The sequence below is a fragment of the Bos grunniens genome, chromosome X, assembly GCF_055505025.1.
Source record: "Bos grunniens cultivar Pamir isolate PY7600 chromosome X, Bosgru_T2T1.0, whole genome shotgun sequence".
Lineage (NCBI taxonomy): Eukaryota > Metazoa > Chordata > Mammalia > Artiodactyla > Bovidae > Bos > Bos grunniens.
This window is the reverse complement of record NC_141194.1, coordinates 11,416,209-11,442,728: the sequence shown is the minus strand read 5'-3', so window position 1 is coordinate 11,442,728 and position 26,520 is coordinate 11,416,209. Positions and strand designations below refer to the sequence as shown.

The window sequence follows — 26,520 nt, the reverse complement described above, 5'->3', positions numbered from 1 at the left end:
AAGGAGGAATGGAGTAGAGGGAGAAGTCAGGGGAGCAGGTAACTCCAGATACTCTACCTAGACAAGCTCTTCCATTGGGGGCCAAGCAGAGGCCTGGAGATGGACACAGACAGCGTGGTCCCTCTTCCGTGTCTTTACAGCTGTACTGGCAATTGGTCATGGCACACGTCCTAGAGTCTGTGAAAAGAGGCATGGGTTAGCCTTTTCCCCAGGAGATGATAAAAAAATGCTCACTAAGGAGCAATCCCTGACCCCTGAGATATGAAATGTAACACGTGGAATGGTATCAGAGGATAAGCTTCATCATCTGAGCCCCAGATCGAGATCCAAATGGAATCTGTGCAGGAGTGGTGTCTTTTTGGCCCCATGGTTGATTCTGTTGGCCAATGCATTGCACCTGACTGTCTTTAGGCAGAGCATGCACCCCTCAGTCATCAAAGATGGCCTCTCTCTCTCTTCCTATACAAGCTCCTTTAAGTCACCTGGCTGGTCTCTACTATTGGCTGAAATGCAACCTCTGATAGAGATGATTCATTTGAATAAATAGGGTAAAAAGATGCCAATTCTACTCACCTCTCCATTCATATCTAGCCTTTGTGAGAGTCACTCAAATCATTAAACCTTGTCTTTTAGGTGCATGTATTAAAACACGCAGCAGATAAGGCTGAACAACTACCCAAAAGCCATTCCCATTACTGAGGCTGAAAAGCCAGTTACACATCTCTTTCCTAGCTTCCCATGCAACAACAAGGGAGTGGCCATATGATTCGAATATAGCCAAAGAGATATTAAGATAAGTCTGTTGGAGTTTCTGGAAAAGATCCTGCTGCATGACAAGACGATGGACACAAAAGAGGCGTTTGTTTCCTGGCATCTCTCCTTTTCCCTTTGTCTTGCCTACCTTTGATGTGTGTGTGATATCTGGAGCTAGGGCAGCCATATTGTGACCACAAGGCCACAAGCATGAGGATGAAATCAATACCCTGAAGATGGCAGAGGCCATCTCACCCTGAAGAGTCCTTGCTGACCTGTTCTGGAACTGCTTACCTCCAGCTTTTAAAAGTAAAGACAATTTAGTTCAATTTTTCTGTCACTCATTGCTAAATAGACCATATCTCACAAAAACACATATCCCGAGTAGGGTTCCAGTACATATGGATCAAAAGTGCCTATAACAGGGGAGCGCAGTGAATATCCTCTCTTTATACACCCACATCTATAACATGCCAGTCAACCAGCTGGACGAAAGAGACTGCAAAGGGCTGGGTAAGTAAAATCAGCATCCGTGAGAGACACTCAGGGCCACCTGGCCACTGGAAGCTATAAACAGGGAGGCAGAGGCAACCCTCACATGTATAGTAATAGACAAAGAGGGCACCAGGACAGACACACAGGCCATGGTAATGTAGCAAACACTGACCAATGGTTATATTTCTAGTTTATTCCTTTTCTCTTTAGTTGTCTCTTTTCAAAATTAATCTTCAAAATTTACCTCATTTCATTCTTCCATTTGGAGAAAGATATCTTTTTTGGCACTAAAAAGGCTTTTGTGGAATGTTTCAGAAACATCCATTAGCATGTATCTTTTTAAAAATGTTACGTGATGACTAGAAAACCCTGGACAGTTGTTCCCAAGGGGCTGGGGGGTGAAGGGGGTAGTTCTGGCAAAGTTCTATTTGGTACTGGTTACATGGATGCTGGCTTTATGAGAATTCATTAAGCTACATATTTGTTTCTTGGGGGTTTCTGTTTAATGTATAATAAATATTTTTTTTAAATACTCAAAATTAAAAAAAAAAAAAACTCTCTGAATGCCTGCTTTATTTCTTAAACATGCTTGCTAATGGAGACTCTAGTGGTGTTGGGGCATTTTGCCAAGTGGAGCCAGCAGCTCAAGGGTGAGGCAGGGGTGGGGGAAGTGAGCTATGCAGGAGCCTGGATTTTACAACCAATGGAGGGAGAGCCCAGGATAGGCTGGGGAGTCAGAGGACCCTGCAACCATGGGAAGCTGGCAGAAGGCACAAGCTGCAGGCTTGTTGGGGGTGGCAGGGCAGATGGATTTGCTTTTCAGCTGCAACATAAAACCTGAAAAGCCTTCTTTCTCAATAAATGAACGGATATAGACATTTAGGCTCCCACAGGACATGGGTTCTCTTTATCAGAGAAGGGCTTTTCTTTCCAGGAATGTGAGCTGGAATGGACTTCCAACAAGAGTCACTAATCTTTGAGCATGGGGCAAGGGGCGTGAGAAAGATAGCTGGTGGGAAGAACTGATGTCCTGAGATGGAACTGAGATTTATCACCTTCCTGAAACAATATGCTTATATTTTCAGTATGTTTATTTTTTCATTAAGAATTCTAATTCATCTGTGTATATATAGAGAGACTCAATGTATCTTTCCCCTTAGTTAGTCTTTTTATTTAAAAACGACCAGGCCAGAACAGGCAAATCCAGAGAGACAGAATGCAGGGCTGGGGTGGAGGAGAAGATGAGTGGAGACTGACCGCTAATGGGGACAGGGTTTCCTTTTGAGGTGATGGAGATATTCTGGAGAGCGGTGATGGTTTGCACAACATTGTGAATGTGTAAAATGCCTGAAGTACACTTAAAATTGTCAAAATGGTGAATTGCACAATATACGTATTTTACTACAATTAAAAATAAGTCCCAGAGGGAGGGTATATATATATATACACACACACACACACACACACATATATACGGCTGATTCATGTTGATGTTTGGCAGAAATCAATACAATTCTGTAAAGCAATTATCCTTCAATTAAAAAATAAATAAATTGAAAAAAATAAGTGCGCAAAGATGTTTTAGTCTAGGGTGATGTGATAGTCTCTGTGGTGGTGGTGGTGGGGGGTGTTTCCACTCCAATAACTTAATTTAACTTTGTCCCAAGCATTAAATGCCAAAAGTCAAGCCTCTGGATTGACTGACAGCAGGCCAGCTGCTGAAACTTACTGGAACATGAGGCGTTCGGCAGGAGCATGTGGCCGCTGAGGCAAAAGCACTTGTAGCTACCGTGTGTATTCACACATTTGTGTTGGCACAGACGGGGTTTGAATCCACACTCATTCACATCTGCAGGGGGCAGTCAGGAAATGAAGAAAGGTGAACTGAAGGAGGAAACACCCAGATGTGGAATGGGGTTGGCCTCCCTGGACGCCAGCTATGGAGGTAGGTACAAAGGGTGGTGACTTGCCTCTTCTCCAACCATCATTAAAGCGTTGGTGAGAATGTGGACCAAACTGAATCATCTAACGCTGCTGAAGGGAATGCAAATATAGGCACAACCACTCTGGAAAACTGTGTGGCAGCTAGATACAGACACTCGTGAGCCAGCCATTCCACTCCTGGGCAAATGTCCAACAGAAACATGGGTACATGCCCACCAGACTTCCCTGGTGGCTCAGTCAGTAAAGAATCCGCCTGCAATGCAGGAGACCCGGGTTCGATACCTGGATCAGGAAGATCTCCTGGAAAAGGAATGGCAGCCCACTCCAGTATTCTTGCCTGGAGAATCCCATGGACAGAGGAGCCTGGCAGGCTATCGCAAAGAGTTGGACACGACTGAGCAACTAAACCACCATAAATCTCATGCTAAAATGAACACAGTAGCACTATTCTGAATTGTCTCAAACCAGAAAGAATCTAAATCTCTCCTCCGAAAAGGATGGATAAATGACTTGTACACTCATGCAATAGAACACTGTACAGCAGTGAGGCTGAGCAAACCACAAGTACAAACAACTGTGGATGAAACTCACAAACATGATCCTGACTGGGAGAAGCTGGACACAAATGCGCACACTGAAAACCAGGCATGAGTGAAAGAAACAAAACAATCCAGGCACAGTGACTCTGGTGTGAGAGACAAGGTACAGTTCCTTGTTGGGGGCTGGGGGCAAGTGATGGAGGGGAGCATGAGGGGTCTTCAGGGAGGCTAAGTTTCCATTTCTTGATCTGAATGCCAGCTACATGGGTGTTCTTGAGCATTCATGCAGTTGTACATTGTTGACAGGTGTACAATTTTGTGTTTCCTACTTGAATAAAAAGTTAAAACATAATCTAGATACTGCTGCCTTTAAAGCTCTTCCAGGTAGTCTGTGACAGATGCCAACAGCACTGTCTCCTTTCAGTTATTATTTTGAGCGGCCTCATGATGGACAAATGGCCTTGTCTCACACCTTTCCTGAGGGAGCCCTGCTAGGCAGCTATTACTCGTGGTCAGGTCACAGGACAATATTTAATCCCATATCAAGGTGCTCAGAGGATGCTGTTACACAAGAAGGTTACAAAAATATGTATATAGATACCACATTTTTAAAATAGGCATAGGAAAAATTTCCTAGGGAAATTCCCTGGCATTCCAGTGGTTAAAACTCAGCATTTTCACAGCTGGGGTCTGCATTCTATCCCTGGTTGGACAACTAAGATCCTGCAAGCAATGTGGCACAGGCAGGGGAAAAAAACCTTGGGAGACCAGGCTCTATACATTTATAATGGTTACCTCTTGGGAAGATTGAGAGGGGCTTTCTTCTCTGAGCTTTTCAGGGATTAAAACATGAAACATTAAGAATGAAGTAGCTTTTATTAAAATAAAAAATGATACATAAGGAAAAATCTTGTAAAGCCATCATGGGTTTCGTCTTTGGGCACATGGTGATGTGGGTCCCACATGTCGTAACTCTCCCAAGGCAGATATAGAAAGGAGAAAAGAACCAAATTCCAATCAAGACCAAAATTCAGCATAGTAATGGCAAAGGCCATTCTGGAAACTAAGTAAGTGGCTGCTTTCACCTCTGAGAAGAACCTTCCATGGAGATTTTTCCAGCACATTAGCTGGAAACTTGAACCCCCTTCTCCACTGCCAGTCCCCTGTACACTACCATCTCCTGTATGGATCCTAACTGCTTCAAATGCATGAATTAAATAATGCTGGTTGGACATAACACGAAAGCCAGGGATATCCCACCACTTGGAGCTAAGTCAGAGGCGTCTCTTGCAAGAAGCACTTTGGGGAAAGACATCAGTTGGGTTGAGGACTGTGGCCATCAGTGGATATATATGGACTTTGATCAGGTGGCCCTGGGGCAGGGAGGCTGTGGGGAAAAGCCAGACAGCCCCACATCTGAGCCACTGGACACTCCCTCAAAGTGAATACTTTGCCAGGACTTGAAAAGCAGCATGAAAAAACACCTTCTCCATTCCAACTCTCTTGAGAAGGTATCTTGGTACAGAATCCAAGACATATGGAAAACCAGGTCTTCAGGTGGGAAAAGCTCTGGTAAGGGACATGATTGAATTATTACTTCTGAGAGCATGGCTCCTGCCGCACTTCCCTCAAGCCTTCTGGACACAGTTCTAAGGAGCCCCTTGGCGGTGCTGGCTCCCGTCCTGGGGTCGGGACAGGAGAGCTAGAAGCTCCTCCCTGAGCCTGCAGGTCTGCCAGCACAGAGAAAGGCTATGTGAGCATCTGGCCTTGGCAGTGAGCTGGGGGCAGGGGGACAGAGTGGGACAGACCCCTGGCTTCCTCTGGAATTCCATTCTCCCTTCTAGAACCCTGGAAGGGATCTTTCCTAATGGCAGCTGAACTGGATTTTCTGCTCTTTGCTCAACTGTGTTATAGAACTGGGGACCCTTTCTTAATTAGCACAGGTTTCTTGGTGCCTAGGCTCCTCCACACTGTGGACATCTGGGGCCACATCACCCTTAGCAGGGGGGCTGCCCTGTGCACTATAGATGTTCAGCTGGGCTCTACCCACTAGATGTCAGTAGAAACCCCTCTGAATGTCTCCGGGCACCGCCAGATGACCTCGGGGGTAAGACTTCCAGATTTATCAAATAAAAATACAGGATGCCCGGGTAAATGTGAATTTCGGAAAAATGACTAATATTTGTTCAGTGTACATATGTCCCATACAATATTTGCAACATACATACACTATAAAATTATTTGTTGTTTATGTGAAATTGCATTTGAAAATAAGATTTAAATCTAACTAGGGATACGTATTTTATCTGGCAAGTCTTCCTAGGGGACAAAACTGGCTACCTTAAGAACCACTGTTCTTAATATTATAACTGCTTTATTATCTTCAGATAAACAGCCTATGACAAAAGTCATAAATTGCCTTTTAAAATATATCAACTACAATAAAAATATGCATGTCATTCAACCCAACAATTCCATTTTTAGTTATTTATCCTATAAAAATACTCAAAGGTGCAAGGATATGCATAGGATAATGACTGATATAGTGCTATTTGTAGTGGCAAAATATTGGGGGCAACTTCTATAATAGTGGTTAAAGTATATTTACGTAAATGACACAAACATTTGCCCTAGGGACTAGGATACAGCCTTAAAAAGTATGAGACAGCTCTCTTTGTGCTGACATGCAAAAATGCCCATGAGAAATATCCATATTTGTAACTATAACAGAAAATAAACTGCAGAGATAGAGGTCAAACTCTTAGCTATGGGTGGAGGATGGACTGTGGATGTTCACACTCACTTTTTAATTTATATCCTTTTTTTTTGTTGGATTTTCTTAAATAAAATATATGCATTGCTTCCTTAGCTTAAAAAAAACAATAAACATTATTTGTTCAGAGGGAAAATACTGTTTTTTATCTGGCATCCTAACAAAAGCATCAGAATGACTTTGAGGTTTTTTAGAAGAGATTGAAAAATCTTATTCTGAAGCCACTTTCGTTTAAAGATCGGAGTTACATACTACAGAATCCTGAGTGCTATACTGTGTCCCAAACACGACTGCACTGCCTGAGTTGATTCTGAAAGCCCTGGGGTAGGTCTGTATCACCACCGTGGTCTATAGTACTGACCTTGGCTGCAGGTTTTCCCGGTGTATCCTGGAAAGCATCTACATTTGTTTGGTCCCACACACTCACCGAACTTGCATCCAGGTTCACACATAGCTGTTGAAAGAAAAGGTATTTTGACAATTAAAGAATAGGAGCCAATAAGTATATGAGAAGATGTTCAACATGGCTAATTATCAGTTCAGTTCAGTTCAGTCACTCAGTCGTGTCCAAATCTTTGCAACCCCATGAATCGCAGCACGCCAGGACTCGCTGTCCATCACCAACTCCCGGAGTTTACTCAGACTTATCAGAATTATCAAAGAAAGGCAAATCAAAACTACAATGAGGTATCATCTCACACCAGGCAGAATGGCCATCATCAAAAAGTCTACAAATAATAAATGCTGGAAAGAGTATATAGGAAGGGGAACCCTCCTACACTGTGGGTGGGAATGTAAATTGGTGCAGCCACTAGAGAGAACAGTATGGAAGTTCCTCAAAAAAGCTAAAATAGAGTTGCAATCCACTACTGGGCATTTATCTGAACAAAAGTTTAATTTGGAAGGATACATACAGGCACTATCAACAATGGCCAAGACATGGAAATAACCAAAATATCCACTGAAAGGTAAAAGGTGAAAAAGACATGATACATATATATACAATGACTATTACTCAGCCATGAAAAAGAATACAATAATACCATTTGTAGCAACATGGAAGGACCTAGAGAGATTATCATACTAATTAAAGTAAGTCAGGAAGAGAAAGACAAACACCTTATGATACCACTTACATGTGGAATCTGAAATATGAGACATATAAACTTATCTGCAAAACAGAAATGGACTCACACACATAGACAACAGACTTGTGGTTGCCAACAGGAAGGTAGGATGAGAGAGGGCAGGACTGGGCCTTTGGGAGTAGCAGCTGCAAGCTAGTATATATAGGATGAATAAACAATAAGGTCCTACAGTAGAGCACAGGGAACTATATTCAATATTCTGTGATAAACCATAATAGAAAAGAATATTAAAAAGGAATACAAATACATATGTATAACTGAATCACTTTGTTGTGGAGCAGAAATCAACACAACATTGTAAGTCAACTATATTTCTATAAACAAATTAAAAAACAGTCAGCCCAGTGAAATGCACACATGTTAAACTTAGCCGCCTTTTGTGTGGCAGAGAAATCCATGGTGACATACAATACAGAGGGTGATCTGCTTCCTCTCCAGTTTATTTTCACCTTGAAAATACTGAGTAGTACTTCGCTTCTGAATGACATCACCAGCCCCCATCTCCTCACCCCCTTCACCCACAAGTACAAGTTGACCATAACTTTGCCTTGCACTGCCACACCTCCAGTGGCATTCAAAGAAAAAAAAAAAGCCTCCTACATCACAATTAGCCAGTTTTGTATGTAAACACAAAAGATTTAACTAAAGGAAAATGAGTTGTGAGCTGGAAGAAACTCCATAGTTATACTGGGCCAAGGTCCTTCTCCCCCTTTCTACTGTTTTTTTTTTTTTCTCTTCTGTATTATTTCCCCATTTCTCTTTTGAATAATTAAAAGTTTTACATTCTGTGTGTTATCAGCCAAAATGAACAAAGCACAGGTTGGAGGCAGGGAGACGCTGCCTCCGGTCTCAAGGATGGGAACCACAAGCATGATGGTGATGGTGATAGTGGTGGTCATAGAGGCATGCCAAAGGCAGGATTTCGTTTTCTGTTTTATCCGCTTCTGTATCCAGATATCTGACACAGACTAGGAACTCAATAAATATTTGTTGGATGCCTGAAGTGTCAGGAGAAACAAGGATGGGATGGATAACAGATTGCATTAGGCAAGAAAGCATAGTCAAAGATGGTGGAAAGTTTGAGTCTGGCTCATAAGGAGGAGACAGGGAGAAAATGCTGTGGATAGGAAGAAAGGAAAATGGGAGAGCCCAAAGACATGAATGGGAATGAGAGAAAAAGCAATGAATGAGAGAGAAACTAGGCAGGTAGGGAATCATGGACTCTCACATTTTCTGGATCTACTAGGAGTCCCAGAAACAGCCAGCATATGAAAGGATGACTCAGCAATTGCGAGAAATGCTTGCTTACTTCTCTGCACATTGATTCTCTGGCTCATAGAAGGTCCACCCCTAGGCAAGCTTGTTCCTAAAGACTCCAGCCTGCTCTCATTTGACTCAACCCTACCTTTGCTAACGTCACCATTCACCTCCCAGCTACCTGGACTCAAAATCCCAGCTGTCTCTATTTATTCTTGTTCCTCAAACAATCACCCAGAGTATCCTACCCCTCTATCCCTGTTTCTACCACCAATTTCCTTGAGTAAGTATTGGGTTGGCCAAAAAAGTGTGTTAGGGTTTCTCTACACTTGCTTACAGAAAAACCCAAACAAACTTTTTGGCCAAGCCAATATTAATCCAGCTGCTGGGAACCACTTTTCTCATAGATGTCTGGGAGACTTGTCGCATGCCTCTCTCTCTTCACTTTCCTCACCTCAGTCTGTGACCGGGGCTTGGCTGATGCATGGCTCTAACAGCCTAGCCCCTGGTTTCTGGGCAGGACAAATGCTCCATTGGAATTAACAGTCCAGAGCTCACTGTGGGATCAGGATGAAGCCAAACTTCTCTTGAAGTCACATCTTTGCCTTGCTTCTTCCCCAGCTCCCTCAGTCCCTTACAGATTTCTCCCAAGTGCCTCTCAACAGGATATTTGTGCAAGAATCACCTTCACAGGTACTGCTCCTAGGATATCGATGTCCAATGTGACAATAAGAGATATTCCAGATATATATCTCTGATGATGCCATGTGATGCCTCAGTTTAGTTCAGTTCAGCTCAGTGGCTCAGTCGTGGCTGACTCTGCAACCCCATGGACTGCAGCACACCAGGCTTCCCTGTCCATAACCAACTCCCGGAGCTTACTCAAACTCACATCCATCAAGTCAGTGATGCCATCCAACCATCTCATCCTCTGTTGTCCCCTTCTCTTCCAGCCTTCAATCTTTCCCAGCATCAGGGTCTTTTCCAAGGAGTCAGTTCTTTGCATCAGGTGGCCAAAGTATTGGAGTTTCAGCTTCAGCGTCAGTCCTTTCAACGAATAATCAGGACCGATTTCATTGCCTAGAAGTCATCAAATAATCTCTGTTGGGTCCTGAATCCAGGACAGAGGTCATAACCATGATCTGGCCTCTGCCTTTTTTAGTCTTACTCTGTTCCCTGAACCCAGGCAATGATGAGGTCAAACCAGACTCCCTGCTCTTCTGACCTACTCTGCACTTTTTACCCCTTCTCTATTGTTACCCCACCCTGCGGCACCCCTCCCCACCACTCCAATGGTTAATATCCTAACAATCCTTCAAGGACTACCTTGTAGGGCCCCTCCTTTCAGAAGCTTGTACAGATTTCTCCAACCACACATGAACTTCTGCTCATCTCTGAGAACTCCACAGAACTCTGGCAGGCTTCTCCCACGAAACTGATATCTTCATCTGATTCAAGAACTAGCCAGATATTTTGCCTCTATGTTTGACTTCTATCTACTATCTGATGCTAAGTGCTTTCAGAACAGGGATATAAACACTCACCTTTGTTTCTCCTCCTGCATGTAATAGTGTGAACATGTTAGACACTGAAATAGTTTTGAATGACAAACAGTAAGTGTAGAACTTTAAACAGGGAAATATTTCAATGCTTGAAGTAGATCATAAGTGAGAGAAGGAAGGGGAAAACACGCTTCCCACCAACGTTCTTCTACTTTTGGAGGCAAACGAGATAGAATTGGATTTCCAGGGTCTATTTTGTTATGGTTACGTTCTTGGAGATGCAGGTTTAACTCTAAATGTTAGAAAAATAAACCTTTTTTTTTAAGCCCCCAAGACTTCTGATTGCTTCCTGGAAAGTTATTTTCAATGTAGCCCAGACAGGACAGCACAGGATAAATGCCAAAGAGAAGAGAGGAGAAGTTGTGAATATTAATACCCTTGCTGTTTGGAGGTCAGCAATCCAGAAAGCAAAAAGCAAAGGAGAAAAGGAAAGATATAAGCATCTGAATGCAGAGTTCCAAAGAATAGCAAGAAGAGATAAGAAAGCCTTCCTCAGTGATCAGTGCAAAGAAATACAGGAAAACAAGAGAATGGGAAAGACTAGAGATCTCTTCAAGAAAATTAGAGATACCAAGGGAACATTTCATGCAAAGATGGGCTCGATAAAGGACAGAAATGGTATGGACCTAACAGAAGCAGAAGATATCAAGAAGAAGTGGCAAGAATACACAGAAGAACTGTACAAAAAAAGATCTTCATGACCCATACAATCACAATGGTGTGATCACTCACCTAGAGCCAGAAATCCTGGAATGTGAAGTCAGGTGGGCCTTAGAAAACATCACTACGAACAAAGTTAGTGGAGGTGATGGAATTCCAGTTGAGCTATTTCAAATCCTGAAAGATGATGCTGTGAAAGTGTTGCACTCAATATGCCAGCAAATTTGGAAAACTCAGCAGTGGCCACAGGACTGGAAAAGGTCAGTTTTCATTCCAATCCCAAAGAAAGGCAATGCCAAAGAATGCTCAACTACCACACAATTGAACTCATCTCATATGCTAGTAAAGTAATGATCAAAATTCTCCAAGCCAGGCTTCAGCAATACGTGAACCGTTAACTTCCAGATGTTCAAGCTGGTTTTAGAAAAGGCAGAGGAATGAGAGATCAAATTGCCAACATCTGATGAATCATGGAAAAAGCAAGAGAGTTCCAGAAAAACATCTATTTCTGCTTAATTGACTATGCCAAAGCCTTTGACTGTGTGGATCACAAGAAACTGCGGGAAATTCTGAAAAAGATGGGAATACCAGACCACCTGATCTGCCTCTTGAGAAATCTGTATGCAGCTCAGGAAGCAACAGTTAGAACTGGACATGGAACAAAAGACTGGTTCCAAATAGGAAAAGGAGTACGTCAAGGCTGTATATTGTCACCCTGCTTATTTAACTTATATGCAGAGTATATCATGAGAAACGCTGGACTGGAAGAAGCACAAGCTGGAATCAAGATTGCTGGGAGAAATATCAATAACCTCAGATATGCAGATGACACCACCCTGATGGCAGAAAGTGAAGAGGAACTAAAAAGCCTCTTGATGAAAGTGAAAGTGGAGAGTGAAAAAGTTGGCTTAAAGCTCAACATTCAGAAAATGAAGATCATGGCATCCGGTCCCATCACTTCATGGGAAATAGATGGGCAAACAGTGGAAACAGTGTCAGACTTTTTTGGGGGGCTCCAAAATCACTGCAGATGGTGACTGCAGCCATGAAATTAAAAGACGCTTACTCCTTGGAAGGAAAGTTATGTCCAACCTAGATAGTATATTAAAAAACAGAGACATTACTTTGCCAACAAAGGTCCGTCTAGTCAAGGCTATGGTTTTTCCTCTGGTCATGTATGGATGTGAGAGTTGGACTGTGAAGAAGGCTGAGTGCTGAAGAATTGATGCTTTTGAACTGTGGTGTTGGAGCAGACTCTTGAGAGTCTCTTGGACTGCAAGGAGATCCAACCAGTCCATTCTGAAGGAGATCAGCCCTGGGTTTTCTTTGGAAGGAATGATGCTAAAACTGAAACTCCAGTAATTTGGCCACTTCATGCGAAGAGTTGACTCATTGGAAAAGACTGTGATGCTGGGGGGGATTGGGGGCAGGAAGAGAAGGTGATGACAGAGGATGAGATGGCTGGATGACATCACTGACTCGATGGACATGAGTCTGAGTGAACTCTGGGAGTTGGTGATGGACAGGGAGGCCTGGGGTGCCGGGATTCATGGGGTCTCAGAGAGTCGGACACGACTGAGCGCCTGAACTGATCTGAACTCCAGAAAGACATTTTTGATTTACGGTATCTTTGGATCTGTGATGGGAACAGCCAATCTATGGCATAGGGAAATTCCGTTTATGTCTAAAATGGCCTGAGATTTAAGTGTGCTTTAGATAAAGGAAGCTCTCTTGTTTAATTTCCCTGCAAACTCCTCCATCTTTCTGGAGTGTTTATCCACTCTTTATCCAATCTTCTGGCTCTTTCTTCCATATCTCACTAAGTGACCCATATCTGAAGGATAACGATAATGAGTGAAGCAGACCCTGCCCTGGGAACAGATTTAAGCAGGGCAGAGGCTGAGATCTAGAAAGCTCTGGCATAGAGACAGGGCCTCTGAAGGACTGAGGGCTGATCAGTCAATGGAGGTGAAGGCTGGGGCAGACTGCACCCTCACAGGCTGGAAGTCTGGCTCTGCCTGTTCAGGCAAGTTAGCATGCGTTCCTGTCTCATCACCATGCACCCCACGGCTTAGAAAGCAGAGGCCTGGTGATCAGGGACTAAGCAGCCTGTTACATGGTGCTTCGAGGAGCGTATGACTTTACCATCAAGAAGGACCATGCCGATTGGATGTAATATGATACAGATCATAGATACAAAAATCATTGCCATTTACTGGGTCAACATTTGACAGGGGCAGAGTGTGGGGTGACCATCTCTTCGGATTGCCAAACACACAGTGGGAGCGGTGTGTTGAAATGCCCTTCAGCATCTGGCTTTCAATTCTTTTCAGGCCTCTGGTATGAATATTGGCCACAAAAATGGTGAGAATGTGATTGGCTGTGTGCACCATGGTCAGACTGCTCCAATCTAGTAAGAGAATAGCCCTTCCAGAAAAGCAAAGCTCAACCTCATTTATTCACCAAAGACATGCAAGTCTTATGGCTGGAGGTCCTGAGGTTCGCGTGACTGTAAGGGAGATTCCAAATCAGGTATCCTATGTGTTTTTTGACCCGTTCCACCTGACTGACTTCAAAGAAAAATGTATCATGTTGTGTTTAGAAGGAGAAAAAAGCAACAATGAACCCCCTTATCACCTGCTGCTTTGACAGACAGAAGTCTGCAAGGGAGGAAATGGAGCCTGAGCAAGCTTATCTACCTTGCCCAAGGTCACCCATGTCAGTCTGGTTCTCAATACAATGCCCTTGATCATGACCCACCCGACCAGTGTGAGTACCACCTTTTGCAAGTGATAAAGTCCCAGGGGAATGTTCTAACTTTCTTTTGCTAGGCAGGCAGTGATGACCTTCAAACATTTCTTCTATCTTCACACTCTTGTCATCTCCTCATAAGGAAACTGGGATAGTGCAGGGTTTTACATAATATCAAACATGTGGGGGGATTCCCTGGTGGCTCAGGGGGTAAAGCGTCTGCCTGCAATGCAGGAGAGCCGGGTTCAATCCCTGGGTCGGGAAGATCTCCTGGAGAAGGAAATGGCAACCCACTCCAGTACTCTTGCCTAGAAAATTCCATGGATGGAGGAGCCTGGTGGGCTACAGTCCATGGGGTCCCAAAGAGTCGGACATGACTGAGCAATGTCACTAAACACGTGGGAGCGAGATCAACCTGTTCCAATGTTTCATGGATTTTGGACATGATCAAGTTCTGCCCACAGCTACAGTCTGCCCAGGTTATTTTTGAACCAGCTAAATCAAAGAGGAAGAGGTTGGGGCAGGGAAATAGCAGAAAAAGAATGTAGAATTATTATTCTTAAATATCGCTAACACTCTTGGGCTTTATAGTTTATAATCCAATATGATCCACACCAGTGCCTAAAGTATATGGGACGTGCACATGTCTGTTCATCCCACTTAACAGATTAAGGATTCAGGTTCTATACCACCTACTAGATACACAAGGCCCTGAGACCAGATTCCTGCCCTGAAAGAAAGTACCACTGGTTAGTCAGCTACGGAGAATACAGATTTGATTCTTTCACACTGCTACTGTCGATTATTATAGAAATTTACAAGAAAAACAATGCAACACAAAACTCTGTGCTCATCCCTAGCCTCCCCAACTCTTGAAACTGTCAGAGGCCTCTCTCGGAGTTCCTAACACTGGTCTGAGAAATGATGTCAAAAGCAAATTATGGAAACTTAGTTTGAAATGTACACAGCAGAACCATGCTTCTCTTGCATATATATGCAGGCATACTTTGAAACCATCTAGAAATAAGCACGATGGACTTGAAAATGTGAGTAACCAAACTACAAAGTAAATGGCTAACCTTCTTGTTTGTGACCAAAGCCTGCTGGTTGGGTGATACATAATTTAAAAGTGGATTTCATTAGAAATCAGTTGGAAAAATTATAATTAGAATGAGGTATTTCTTGACCTCTTTTTACCTAACTCAGTTTCTCTAGATTAAAACAAAAACAGCCATACTGACTAAGAACAGCAGAAAGAATTGATGAAACAGGGCTCCTAAAACAAACACATCATATCAAGGGTGATGGTGTCAGCCAAATTTTGAATGGGAAGAGATCTCACAAGCACTTAGACCTTGGGTATCAGTTAGGACTGTATCCCTGCTCTGGGAAAGCCACTGGCAACCTGGTGACAGCTTATGGTGTCACAGAGAAAACCTGCAGGACCCAGGCCAACCACCTGAGCACTGGGTGGTCTGAGTTTTTACAAAAGTACCTTCACAGACTCCCTTGATGCTCCTTCTCCAGCCATAGCAGCAGGCCAGTATGGTTCCATAGCGACAGACACCAGGCTGGAGCGACGATGCTGACAACTTGTGATCCCTTGGACTGTGGATAAAGAGCCACATGTTAGAACTGAGAAAACAGGAAGCACCAAAGAGACTCTGCCCTGCTACTCTACAGACAAGAGACATGAAAGTTACCTGGTCAATTGCCACAAACCTGCTGGAAGTGCTAGATCGGATTTTGAAAACCTGAATTTCAGATTGCCAGCCTCTGCTATCATCCATTGCCAGTCTTCGCCAATAATTGTGTTAAGTCTCTTAAGGCATGTCCAACTCTTTGCGACCCCATGGACTATAGCCCACCAGGCTCCTCTGTCCATGGGATTCTCCAGGGAAGAATACTGGAGTGGGTTGCCATGCCCTTCTCCAGGTCCCCAATATTTAGCATCAGCCATTTCCTTCTTCCCCAGGGTTAAAAGAATTGGATTATGTGGGACTTCCCTGGGGGTTCAGTGGATAAGAATCCACCTGCCAGGGCAGGCGACAGAGGTTTGATCCTTGGTCTGAGAGGGTCCTACATGCCGTGGGGCAATTAAGCCCATGCACCATAGTTAGTGAGCCCCTGCTCTGCAACAAGAGAAGCCAGTGCAATGAGAAGCCCGTGTACCGCCACTGGAGAGTAGCCCCCACTCTCTGCAACTAGGGAAAAGCCCACACAGCAACGAAGACCCAGTGCAGCCATTAAATACAGAAATAAACAGAACTGGGTTACATATAATCTACGAAACATGAAAGTGGCCCAAATTATCTGCTTCTGAACCCTGGAGGGGGCCAGTTTTCAGATCTGCTCTGTCCAGACACACTGGCTCCCCAGGTCTGTGTCCAGCTAGGTGCCCTGTGTGCTCACGTCACTCCCTGGCTCCCGTGGCTTTGTCCCAGACAAGAGCACTGCCCTTCTGTCCCACTGGTCACCTAGGGGCCACTGATCACACTGGAATCTTGATACACTAGAGACGGTCAAAGCTGGAAAGATGCTATAGAGAGCCTTCATGCAAGCCGTCTCCTGTTACAGATGAAGCAACTCCAGCCTGAGGGAGCACTCACAACCCAGCAGAGCCCTGTCAGCGGTTCCAGCCAAGGGCACCCTCCTCCCTCCTGGAAACACAATTCACTCAACTCTTCATCTGTGGAGCAGAGGTTGGCAGATGTTTTCCATAAAGGGGCAGATGGTAAATAGTTTAGGCTCTGTGGGCCATGGGGTCTTTGTCCCAGTGCAAAAGCAGCTGCAAGCAACAGTAGATAGATGGCCATGGCCGTGTTCAGTACATATTTATGGACACTGAAGCATTTGAATTTCATAAGCTTTCCACATGTCATGCAATAATATTCTTTTTTTTTGGTTTAGTTTTAACCGTTTGTAAAGTAAAAGTCATTCTTAGCTCAAGAGCCACATAGAAACAGAGGGCCACCTAGCCTTGGCCTGAGGGCTGCAGTTTGCTGACCTTGACCTAGAGGCCAGAAAGAGTGGGCCCCGACCCCAAGTGCCAAGGCAGTAGCTCACCATGCATTCCATGATTGGACAGGGTTACCAGCAGATTCTGGAAGAAAAGGCCTCAGTTGTATATTTGGTGGGTTGGCTGGGGTTGTTCCCTCTTGCATAGCAAATACCTGATAAAATGCATGCATATTAAACCCCTGGGCACGTCAACAGACAAGGAATGTACATTTGACCATGCGCTTGCTGCAGCTGTCACCACCAATTCCAGGACACACCTAACAGCACTTAGTCCCAATTCTCCCCTCTCTCCATTCCCTGCCATCCACAGATTTACATTTTCTCTCTAGATTTCCCTATTTCGGACATTTCACAGAAGTGTAATCATATCTTCTATGGTCTTTTTGTGTCTGACTTTTTTCATTTAGCATGTTTTCAAGGTTCATTCATCTTGTGGTACATAAGAGTAGTTTTTTTTTTTTTATTCATACAATGGAATAATATTCTATTGTATGAATAGATCACATTTATCCATTTGTCAGTTGATGGACATTTTGGATGTCTCTACCTTTTGGCTATTAAGAATAATGCTGCTATGAACACTGTGTATTAGCTTTTGTATGAACATATGTTTTCGTTTTTCTTGGGTATATACCTAGGAGTGAAAGTGCTGGATCATAGGCACTCTATGTTTAACTTTTTGAAGAACTGACGCAGTGTTTTCCGCCCTTTTCTCCTTTGCCTTTTGCTTCTCTTCTTTTCTCAGCTATGTGTAAGTCCTCCTCAGTCAGTCATTTTACCTTTTTGCATTTCAGGAAATGAATGGAAGCCTGGCTGCAGTCCATGCAGTAACAAAGAGTCAGATACGACTGAGTGACTGAACAACAAGACACTGTTTTCCAAGACAGCTGTATCGTTTCGCACCTCCACAGACAGTGTATGAGGACTGCAACTCATCCACGTTCTCACAAGCCCTTGTTAGTGTCCATTTTTTAATTACAGCTGTTCTAGTGGTTGAGAAGTAGTACTGTGCTTTGATTTGTATTTCCCAGATGGCTAATGATGTTGAGCAATTTTTATTTATGTGTTTATTGGCTCTTTGTGTATCTTCTTTGGAGAAAGGTCTATTCAGATCCTTTCTGCATTTTCTAATTGGGTTATTTGTCTTGCTATCCTTAGGAATAAAACAAAAAGGGCAAAACCAATTGGTAAAAACAGCTGTCCCCATGCCCCAATGAATAAGGTAATGTAATTTTACCTCACCCTGAGAAAAAAGCCTTCCATCTAGATCCTCAAAGAGTCAGTTTTTTTTACCATGTTTGTACTGAACTTTGACAAAGTGCCCACATCTGTTTTCTATTCCTTTAACCACATGGAGCTGAGTCTGGGGAGCAGAGTGGAGGGAGAAACGGACTTTGCCCCGAAAAGAAGAAGATGTCCCATTTCAGGTGGATTTACAAAGAACACATGACAAGAAGAAACCTATAGAGGGGGGTATTCTGCCTGTGGGAATTTAATTCCACATTTTTATAAGGAACGTGTAATTCATTTAGTGAGATTTCAATCTATCAACAAATCATGGAGCTGACCTGTAAATTTCTTTTTTTTAACATTTTTATTTTGTATTGGAGTATAGCTGATTTACAATGTTGTATAGTTTCAGGTGTACAGCAGTGATTCAGTTATACATATACATATATCTATTCTTTTAAAATTCTTTTCCCATTTAGGTTATTAAGGACCATTGAGTAGAATTCCCTGTGCTATAGAGCAGGTCCTTACTTATTATCTATTTTAAATATAGCAGTGTGCACACGTCAATCCCAAACTCATAAAGTATTCCTCTCTCCTAACTTTCCCCTTTTCCCACTTTTCCCTTTCTTGACCTCAGATTTGCAAGCAATAAGTGCCCCAGCTCCAATAGGAAGGGCCTTACCTATTCCCTGATGCCCAAAAACCCAGCTTCATCCTCAAAAGGAGCCATCAGGAACATGAGGAGTCAGTGGCCTGTAAGTTGGAGCAGAGAAAGTGTGTGGATCAGGGGAGTGAGAAGGGAAGCAGACAGAACAGTGGGAGGGAGAAGGAGCAGGAGATAAACGAGGGCCAGAAAGGAAGGGCCTGTGTCCACATGAAACATTTGGCCCATCCTAAAGGCACCAGAGAGTTATACAGAGGTTTCAAGCAGTTGGAAATAGCAAGGATTTTGCAAGACACAAAGCAGCTTCCATAGAAGTGAGGTGAACTCAACAGGCGCCAACAAGATTGTTGAAACATTACAGCAAAAGTAAAGGCAATAAAAGCAAAAGCAAACAAGTAAGAACTAGATCAAACTAAAAAGCTCTGCACAGCAAAGGAAACCAACAGAATGAAAAGGCAACCTACCAAATGGAAGAAAATATTTGCAAATCATGTATCTGATAAGGGGCTAATACCCAAATATAAAATTTAATATAAATATTTATAATATAAAAGGAACTCAAACAACTCATTTCAAAAAAAAAAAAAAAACCCACTCTGATTTTAAAATGGGTAGAAAATGTGAAGCAACATTTTTTCAAAGGAAGACATTCAGATGGCCAACACACATACGAAAAGATGCTCAACATCAACTAGTCATCAGGAAAATGCAAATCAAAACCACAATGAGGCATCACCTTACATCTGCCAAAATGGCTATCATCAAAAGACAACAAATAACTAGTGTCAGTGAGGATATGAAGAACAGGAACCATCCTACACTGTTGCTGGGAATAAATATTGGTACAGCCACTCTGGAAAACAGCGTGGAGGCTCCTCAAAATTTTAAAACAAACAAAACAACCATACAACCTAGCAGTTACATTTCTGGGTATTTATCCAAAGAAAATCTGTATGCTCCCCTATGTTCACTACAGCATTATTAACAATAGCCAATATATGGAAACAACCTAAGTGTCTATCAGTGAGCGAATGGATGGAAAAAAAAAGTAGTATGTATATACAATGGAATATTATTCAGTCATGATAAAGAATGAAATCTTGCCATTTTCAATAACATGGATGGACCTTGAGGGCATTATACCTTTCAGGTATACCTGAAAGACAGATTCTGTATGACCTCACTTATATATACTTAAATGTGGAATCTAAAAAACAGACCAAAAAGCCACCCCAAGCTCAAAGATACAGAGAAGAGACCTGCGATTGCTGGCAGGGGCCACAAAACAGGTAAAGAGGATCAAAAGGTACAAACTTCCAGTTATACAACAAATGAGTCCTGGGGATGTAACATATAGCATGGCCACTATAGTTAACTATGCGTGCTCATGCTCAATTGCTGTCGTGTCTGACCCTTTGTGACCCCACGGACTGTAGCCTGCCAGGCTCCTCTGTCCATGGGATTCCCAGGCAAGACTACTGGAGTGGGTTGCTGTGCCCTCCTCCAGGAGATGTTCCCCACCCAGGGATCGAACCCAAGTCTCCTGCGGTGGCAGGCAGATCTTTACTCCTGAGCCACCAGGAAAGCCCCATTGTTAATAATACTGTAATACATATTTTAAAGTTGCTAAGACAGTCAATCTTAAAAGTTGCCATCACAAGGAAAAAAATGCTGTAACTATGTATGGTTTAGAGATGGTAACTAGACTTATTGTCATGATCATTTTGCAGTGTATACAAGTATTGATTTAATCAGTGTGTTGTACATCTGAAATGAACATAATGTTTTATGACAATTATACCTAAAAAAAGATTACTGAAACTGTGAGATGTGAAATTACAAAGAACCAAATTGAAATGTTGAAATATGATTTAAAAAAAAAAAAAAAAAAAGCTTACTTAGAAACTTTGGTGAAAAAGCCCAGGCTTCCTGGTACAGGTGGTCAAACCCATTTCATATGTATTTGTCAAAGTCAATTAGTTTTGATTGTGGAGAATACTGTCTGGGGTTAACTAAGAGAAGAAAGTTACCAGAAGGTGAAATTCATATACTGTCTGTATATTAACAGAACTCTACAGAGAAATCTGCTTTCTCTAGTTTTATTGCTCTCACATGTTTGCCTTTAGGTGAAAAGGTGAAACTGAGAAATCTGAGGTGTATTAATTCCTTCCAAGACATCATTTTTGACACTGTACATAGTATCACTTGTAAAGTTATCCAAAATGTTAATGATGAATACTTAAGCCATCAAAAACTTGTTAATGAGATCAGATTTCTTCTCTACTATCAGGGATTCCTTCCCTGGTCATGAATGCATTTTAGTATTACAGGTCTGTTGGAAGACATCAGATATTCGACATTACATCTAGCCTTCTCCTCACTTGTTTAAAATATGGATGGAACAACTAAGACTCAACTCATGACTGAGAAATATACAATGGATTCTGGATGTTCAGGCAGCTACACAAATCATAAAACATCGCTTCGGTCTCGAGCTGCACTATGGACGCAGAGACACGTTCTGTGCATATTTCCTACAGGAGAGCAAGCACCTTGAAAGAACTCTGTAGAACGAGACAGCAAAAGAGACACTGATGTATAGAACAGTCTTATGGACTCTGTGGGAGAGGGAGAGAGTGGGAAGATTTGGGAGAATGACATTGAAACATGTAAAATATCATATAAGAAACGAGTTGCCAGTCCAGGTTCGATGCACGATACTGGATGCTTGGGGCTAGTGCGCTGGGACGACCCAGAGGGATGGTATGGGGAGGGAGGAGGGAGGAGGGTTCAGGATGGGGAACACATGTATACCTGTGGCGGATTCATTTTGATATTTGGCAAAGCTAATACAATTATGTAAAGTTTAAAAATAAAATTAAATTAAAAAGAAAAAAAGAAAAAGCCATCAGAGAACCATGGGAGTCCATAAATGAGGGACGTGCCTTGTAATTAGTGAGTGTGCTGTCCATGTAGTCACCCAGTTTTGAGAAACAGCTTCAAAGGGATAGCCACAAATGGGATTTTACTGGTTTAATCATCAAATTCTACATCTGGTCAGGAAAGTGGGAAAACAGTTTAAAAGAGGGAAATCACGAGTGGATAGAATGGCTAATAATTACTTGCTGATTTGTAGATGCTGGAGGAAATTTATTTATTACACCAAGAATCCAGTTCTGCATTCTATGCTTGCTAGTTTTTTCAATTCACATATGGCAGCTATTTAAAATTATGGATAAAAAGAAAATTATTTAAAGTGTTTCTGATTAAGCTGAAACAGTATCATTGAGGGGAAGAGAGAAGCTACCACAGGCAAGCACAATATTGATGATAACAGTGGGACACACTATCTTATAAAATCTTTCTAAAAACTGCTCTAAAAAAAAAAAAGCTTTAACTTTTTGTTTCTTTAACTTCATAGTTCTCGAAGGACACTGCAAGTAAATACTAGTAAGTAATTCAGATTACTTTCCCAACATCGTCTCCTACCTGCCTTTTGCCCTAATTCCAGGCCCAATCACTAACTTTCCCACCACTAATTTGACCACTCTTTTAATATCTAGCTGTGAGTACTCTTGATAAGAAATTCAAACTATTAGGTGAAACCATATGAAACTATGATTTTACAAGTTAAAAATGTCCAAATATCTGTATATCATATGTTACAATTTAATGATCACGGTAGAGATGGCTAAGTGCTCAGTAAATCCATTTCTGTGTCTTCTGGGCACAAAGCTACACTATACTTCCCAGCCAGCCTGCTGGTTAGGTGGGGCCACATGACTGGTTTTGGCTAACAGAATGGAGGTAGACCGTCTCTAAGCCTGTGCACAAAGCCTCCTGTGGGATCCTCGACTCCGTTTCCATCAGCCCAATATAGAGGACACTGGGGCCCTGGTCAAAAATGGCACCTCAAGATGGATGGAACCTGGTCCCATGTGAAAGCACGTAGCAGACTCTCTCAAATGTGTGTTGGACTTGAAGGCAGGCAAAGAAATGAACTTCTACTGTGTTCAGCCACTGTGATTTGGGGATGGTCTGACACATAAAGTTAGTCCACCTTGATGAAGAGAGTAATATTCGAAGACCATTTCTTTTCCTAAAGTCTAGTATACATGATATTTTCCTCATGCGTGAATCCACTGAAACAACAAACAAAAGGTTAGAAAGCTATTAGTCTGATTTGCATTTTGTTTCATATTTAGCAAAGCATTTATTTTAATGTAGAAAATTGGAGCAATGCATGCTGGGAGATCAAGAATGCATGGTTAAGTCATAGTCCTGAATTTAAGAGACATCTGAGTATCATGAGCTCATATGCATTTGGCTGGATTGACCCAACTCTATGGAACCTGGTAAACCTGGGGTGATAAATAAAAAAGGAGTTCCTGAAAGAGAAAGACAAAGCTAGAAAGAGAACTCTTGGTCTTGGACTGAAAGGATCCCACCAACATTCGCTGCCACCCTGGGAGGTCTGACCAGGCTAGACAGCTGCTTGCGCATGTGTGCTTGTGTGCTCTGCCTTTGATCTCTCTTCCTAAACAACACTGGACATATAGAAGGCTCAAGGCACCCAGTCCTGAGGCAGGAAAGTGGCTCTGTAGGTGAACAGTCTCTGTGGGGAGGAGGCCCTGAGCTGTGGCTGTCTGAGCTACATGCTGAATTGCCCAGAGCTCCTTTCACGCATTATACAGCTTGCTGTCTACATTGATCAGATTAACCTCAAATCGCCATCTCCACAGCTGAAATTAATGTTTTTTAAAACATTCCAGGGACTGTGTAAGTCGTATAGTATTTCTTCATGGGATTTCTCATTTTCTGTGCAAATACACTTTGCCAGAATTGTTAGTATGCTTGTTTATGGTCAGGTTCCAGGAAACTTTATGATATTCTCCAAGACAAATTGAGAAGTTAAAACTTTTTTGCTCATGTTTTTACATTTAAATATTGCCAAACGAAAGAAATGAAGTGTTTTCTAAATACGGACAACAGGGTCCAGCCAGAAGAGATTTGTTTTTGCTTTCTCTTGTTTTTATCATACCTTCCAGCACGAGAAGTCCATAGTACCCAACTAGTTAAAATAAATTCTGGGCTCCCATCCATTTTTGACATACAGAGTCCAAGTCCTGCAGGCCCAGGGATGCCCCCCAAACATCTCACTTTCCTGGACGTGTAGGCATCTGAGAACCCAATCCAAAATGCTCAAGCTATCAAGTGTATCCCAGTGTGTGTTGATGCATCTTCAAATTTCCCATGCCAGGAGTATACAAAACTTGGAACTCTTCACTGCTTCTTCTATTCCTCTCACTTATTCTTAATCCAATGGAGAGTTGCTGGGAGGTTTTAAGGAGAGGGCTGACCTGACCTAATTTATTCTCAAGGAGAAAACTCTAAGACATGGACTAGAGGGGACAAAAGAAGAAGCTAACGGAAGCTCTTGGGGGGTGCGTGTTTACAGTGAGAGAGGATGGTTATAGGGTTGGATGGTGGCAGGCAGGAGGGAGAGAAGGAGATGAACTTGACACATGGTCTGGAGTGGGACTTAGCACCTGACTGTGCATAAGTGGGGAGGAAGAGTGAGTGGTCAGGAACGACACCCAGGTTTTCAACACTACTCAGTCTGGACACTCCTGGAACAGGGGGAATGGATGAGAAGCAGGGAATGAGTTTTTGAGAGCTGACCAAGAGTTCGGTTTTGGATGTCCTAAGCTCAGTGAGACATCCTGATGGATAGGGCAAGAATTGACAAGGGATTAATCTCCAAAATATACAAACAGCTCTTGCAGCTCAATATCAAGAATACAAACACCCCAATCAAAAAGTGGGTGGGAGATCTAAGTAGACACTTCTTCAAAGAAGACACTCAGATGGCTAAAAAGCACATGAAAAGATGGTCAGTATCACTATGAGAGAAATGCAAATCAAAACTAGTGAGGTATCACCTCACACCAGTCAAAATGGCCATCATCAAAAAGTCTACAAACAATAAGAGAGGGTATGGAGAAAAGTGAACCTTACTACACTGTCAGTGGAAACATAAACTGGTACAGCCACTATGGAGAACAGTATGGAGGTTCCTTAAAAAACTAAAAATAGAGCTACCATATGATCCAGCAATCCCACTCCTGGGCATATATCTGGAGAAAATTATAATTCAGAAAGATACATGCACCCCTGTGTTCATTGCAGCACTATTTACAATAGTCAAGACATGGAAACAACCTAAATGTCCATCAATAGAGGAATGGATAAAGCAGAAGTGGTATATATACACAATGGAATATTATTCAGCTATAAAAATGAATGAAATAATGCCATCTGCCACAACATGGATAGATCTGCAGATTGTTATACTGAGTGAAATAAGTCAGAGAAAGACAAACACCATATGGCATCACTTATATGTGGAGTCTAAAAAAAAGGTGGATACAATAAACTTATCTGGAAAATAGCAATAAAGTCACAGATGTAGAAAATAAACTTGTGGCTACCAGGGGGTAAAGAGGGGGTAAGGGATAAATAAGAAGATTGGGATTGACATATACAAACTACTATATAGAAAATAGATAACCAATAAAGACCTACTGTACAACACAGGGAACTGTATACTCTGTAATGGCCTATATGGGGAAAGAATCTAAAAAAAGAGAGGATATATGTATATATGTAACTGATTCACTTTGCTGTACACTTGAAACTAACACAACATTGTAAATCAAGGATTCTCCAATAAAAATTAGAAAAAATTTAAAAAAAAAAGAGAATTCAGCAGAGAGAGCCTACGATTTAAGATTCACATTTTTAAGTCATCAACATACAGATGGCATGAAAGAGCAAGAACTGGCAAGATCACCTGGAGATAGTTTAGATAAGGAAGATAATAGGGTCAGAGACTGATCTCTGTAGAAATGAAGGCTGTAGAAAGGAGGCTGAGGAGTAATCAGTGTGAGAAAAGGAAAATGAGAATGCTTCGTGATGTTTTTAGAATATGTCTACCAATTCTTTGATATTCCACCTTTTAAAAGTTAAGCCCAATTCCCCTTCCCTTATGAATAGAACAAGACTCTATAGTCTTTCCCCAACATGTCTTCCTCTTGCTTTTTTGCCTGTAGAAAAATTTAATCAGATAAGTGAGAAAATGCAGAAGTAAAGGAGACACAATAATAATAGTCTCAGTTCACTTCAGTTGCTCAGTCATATCCAACTCTCTGCGACCCCATGGACTGCAGCACACCAAGCTTCCCTGTCCATCACCAACTCCCGGGGCTTGCTCAAACTCATGTCCATTGAGTTGGTGATGCTATCCAACCATAATAATAATAGTTTAGTCATTAAGAAATGTCAAGGACTTTTAGTTCATCCTCAAGAGCTATAGATAATATTCTGAGCTATATCCTTTGAGTTGTTTCATAGATACTAAAACCCTCACCATGTGCAAGAATGTAACTATACAATTACAGGCTGTAGTCATGACATAAGTTGCCACGGTTCTGAGAACTGGCCTCAAAAAATGGGAACAAACCAACCTTGGGACCTGAAGATTAACTGTACTTAAAACAATCAAGATTAACACTGATCAGACCACCACATGATCAATTTCAAGATAGGACTGTCAGAGTTGACTATGTTGTTTCTACTTGTAGCTCCCTCCCTCCATCTATACACCCCTGAAACTCCCCTATGAGCACTCTTGCCTACTGATTGTCAGTGAGGAGTCAGC

The 26,520-nt window shown here is 42.2% G+C and overlaps 1 protein-coding gene across 1 annotated transcript in view; it reads right to left on the bottom strand.

The window, feature by feature from the left end:
- LOC147339780 (epidermal growth factor-like protein 6) overlaps positions 1–26,520 on the bottom strand; it is a 63,866-nt gene that overhangs the window by 22,653 nt on the left and 14,693 nt on the right. Inside the window, 4 exon segments of the mRNA XM_086388852.1 lie at positions 58–177; positions 2,978–3,097; positions 6,866–6,958; positions 15,378–15,490. Coding sequence (XP_086244978.1) covers positions 58–177; positions 2,978–3,097; positions 6,866–6,958; positions 15,378–15,490 — 446 coding nt within the window.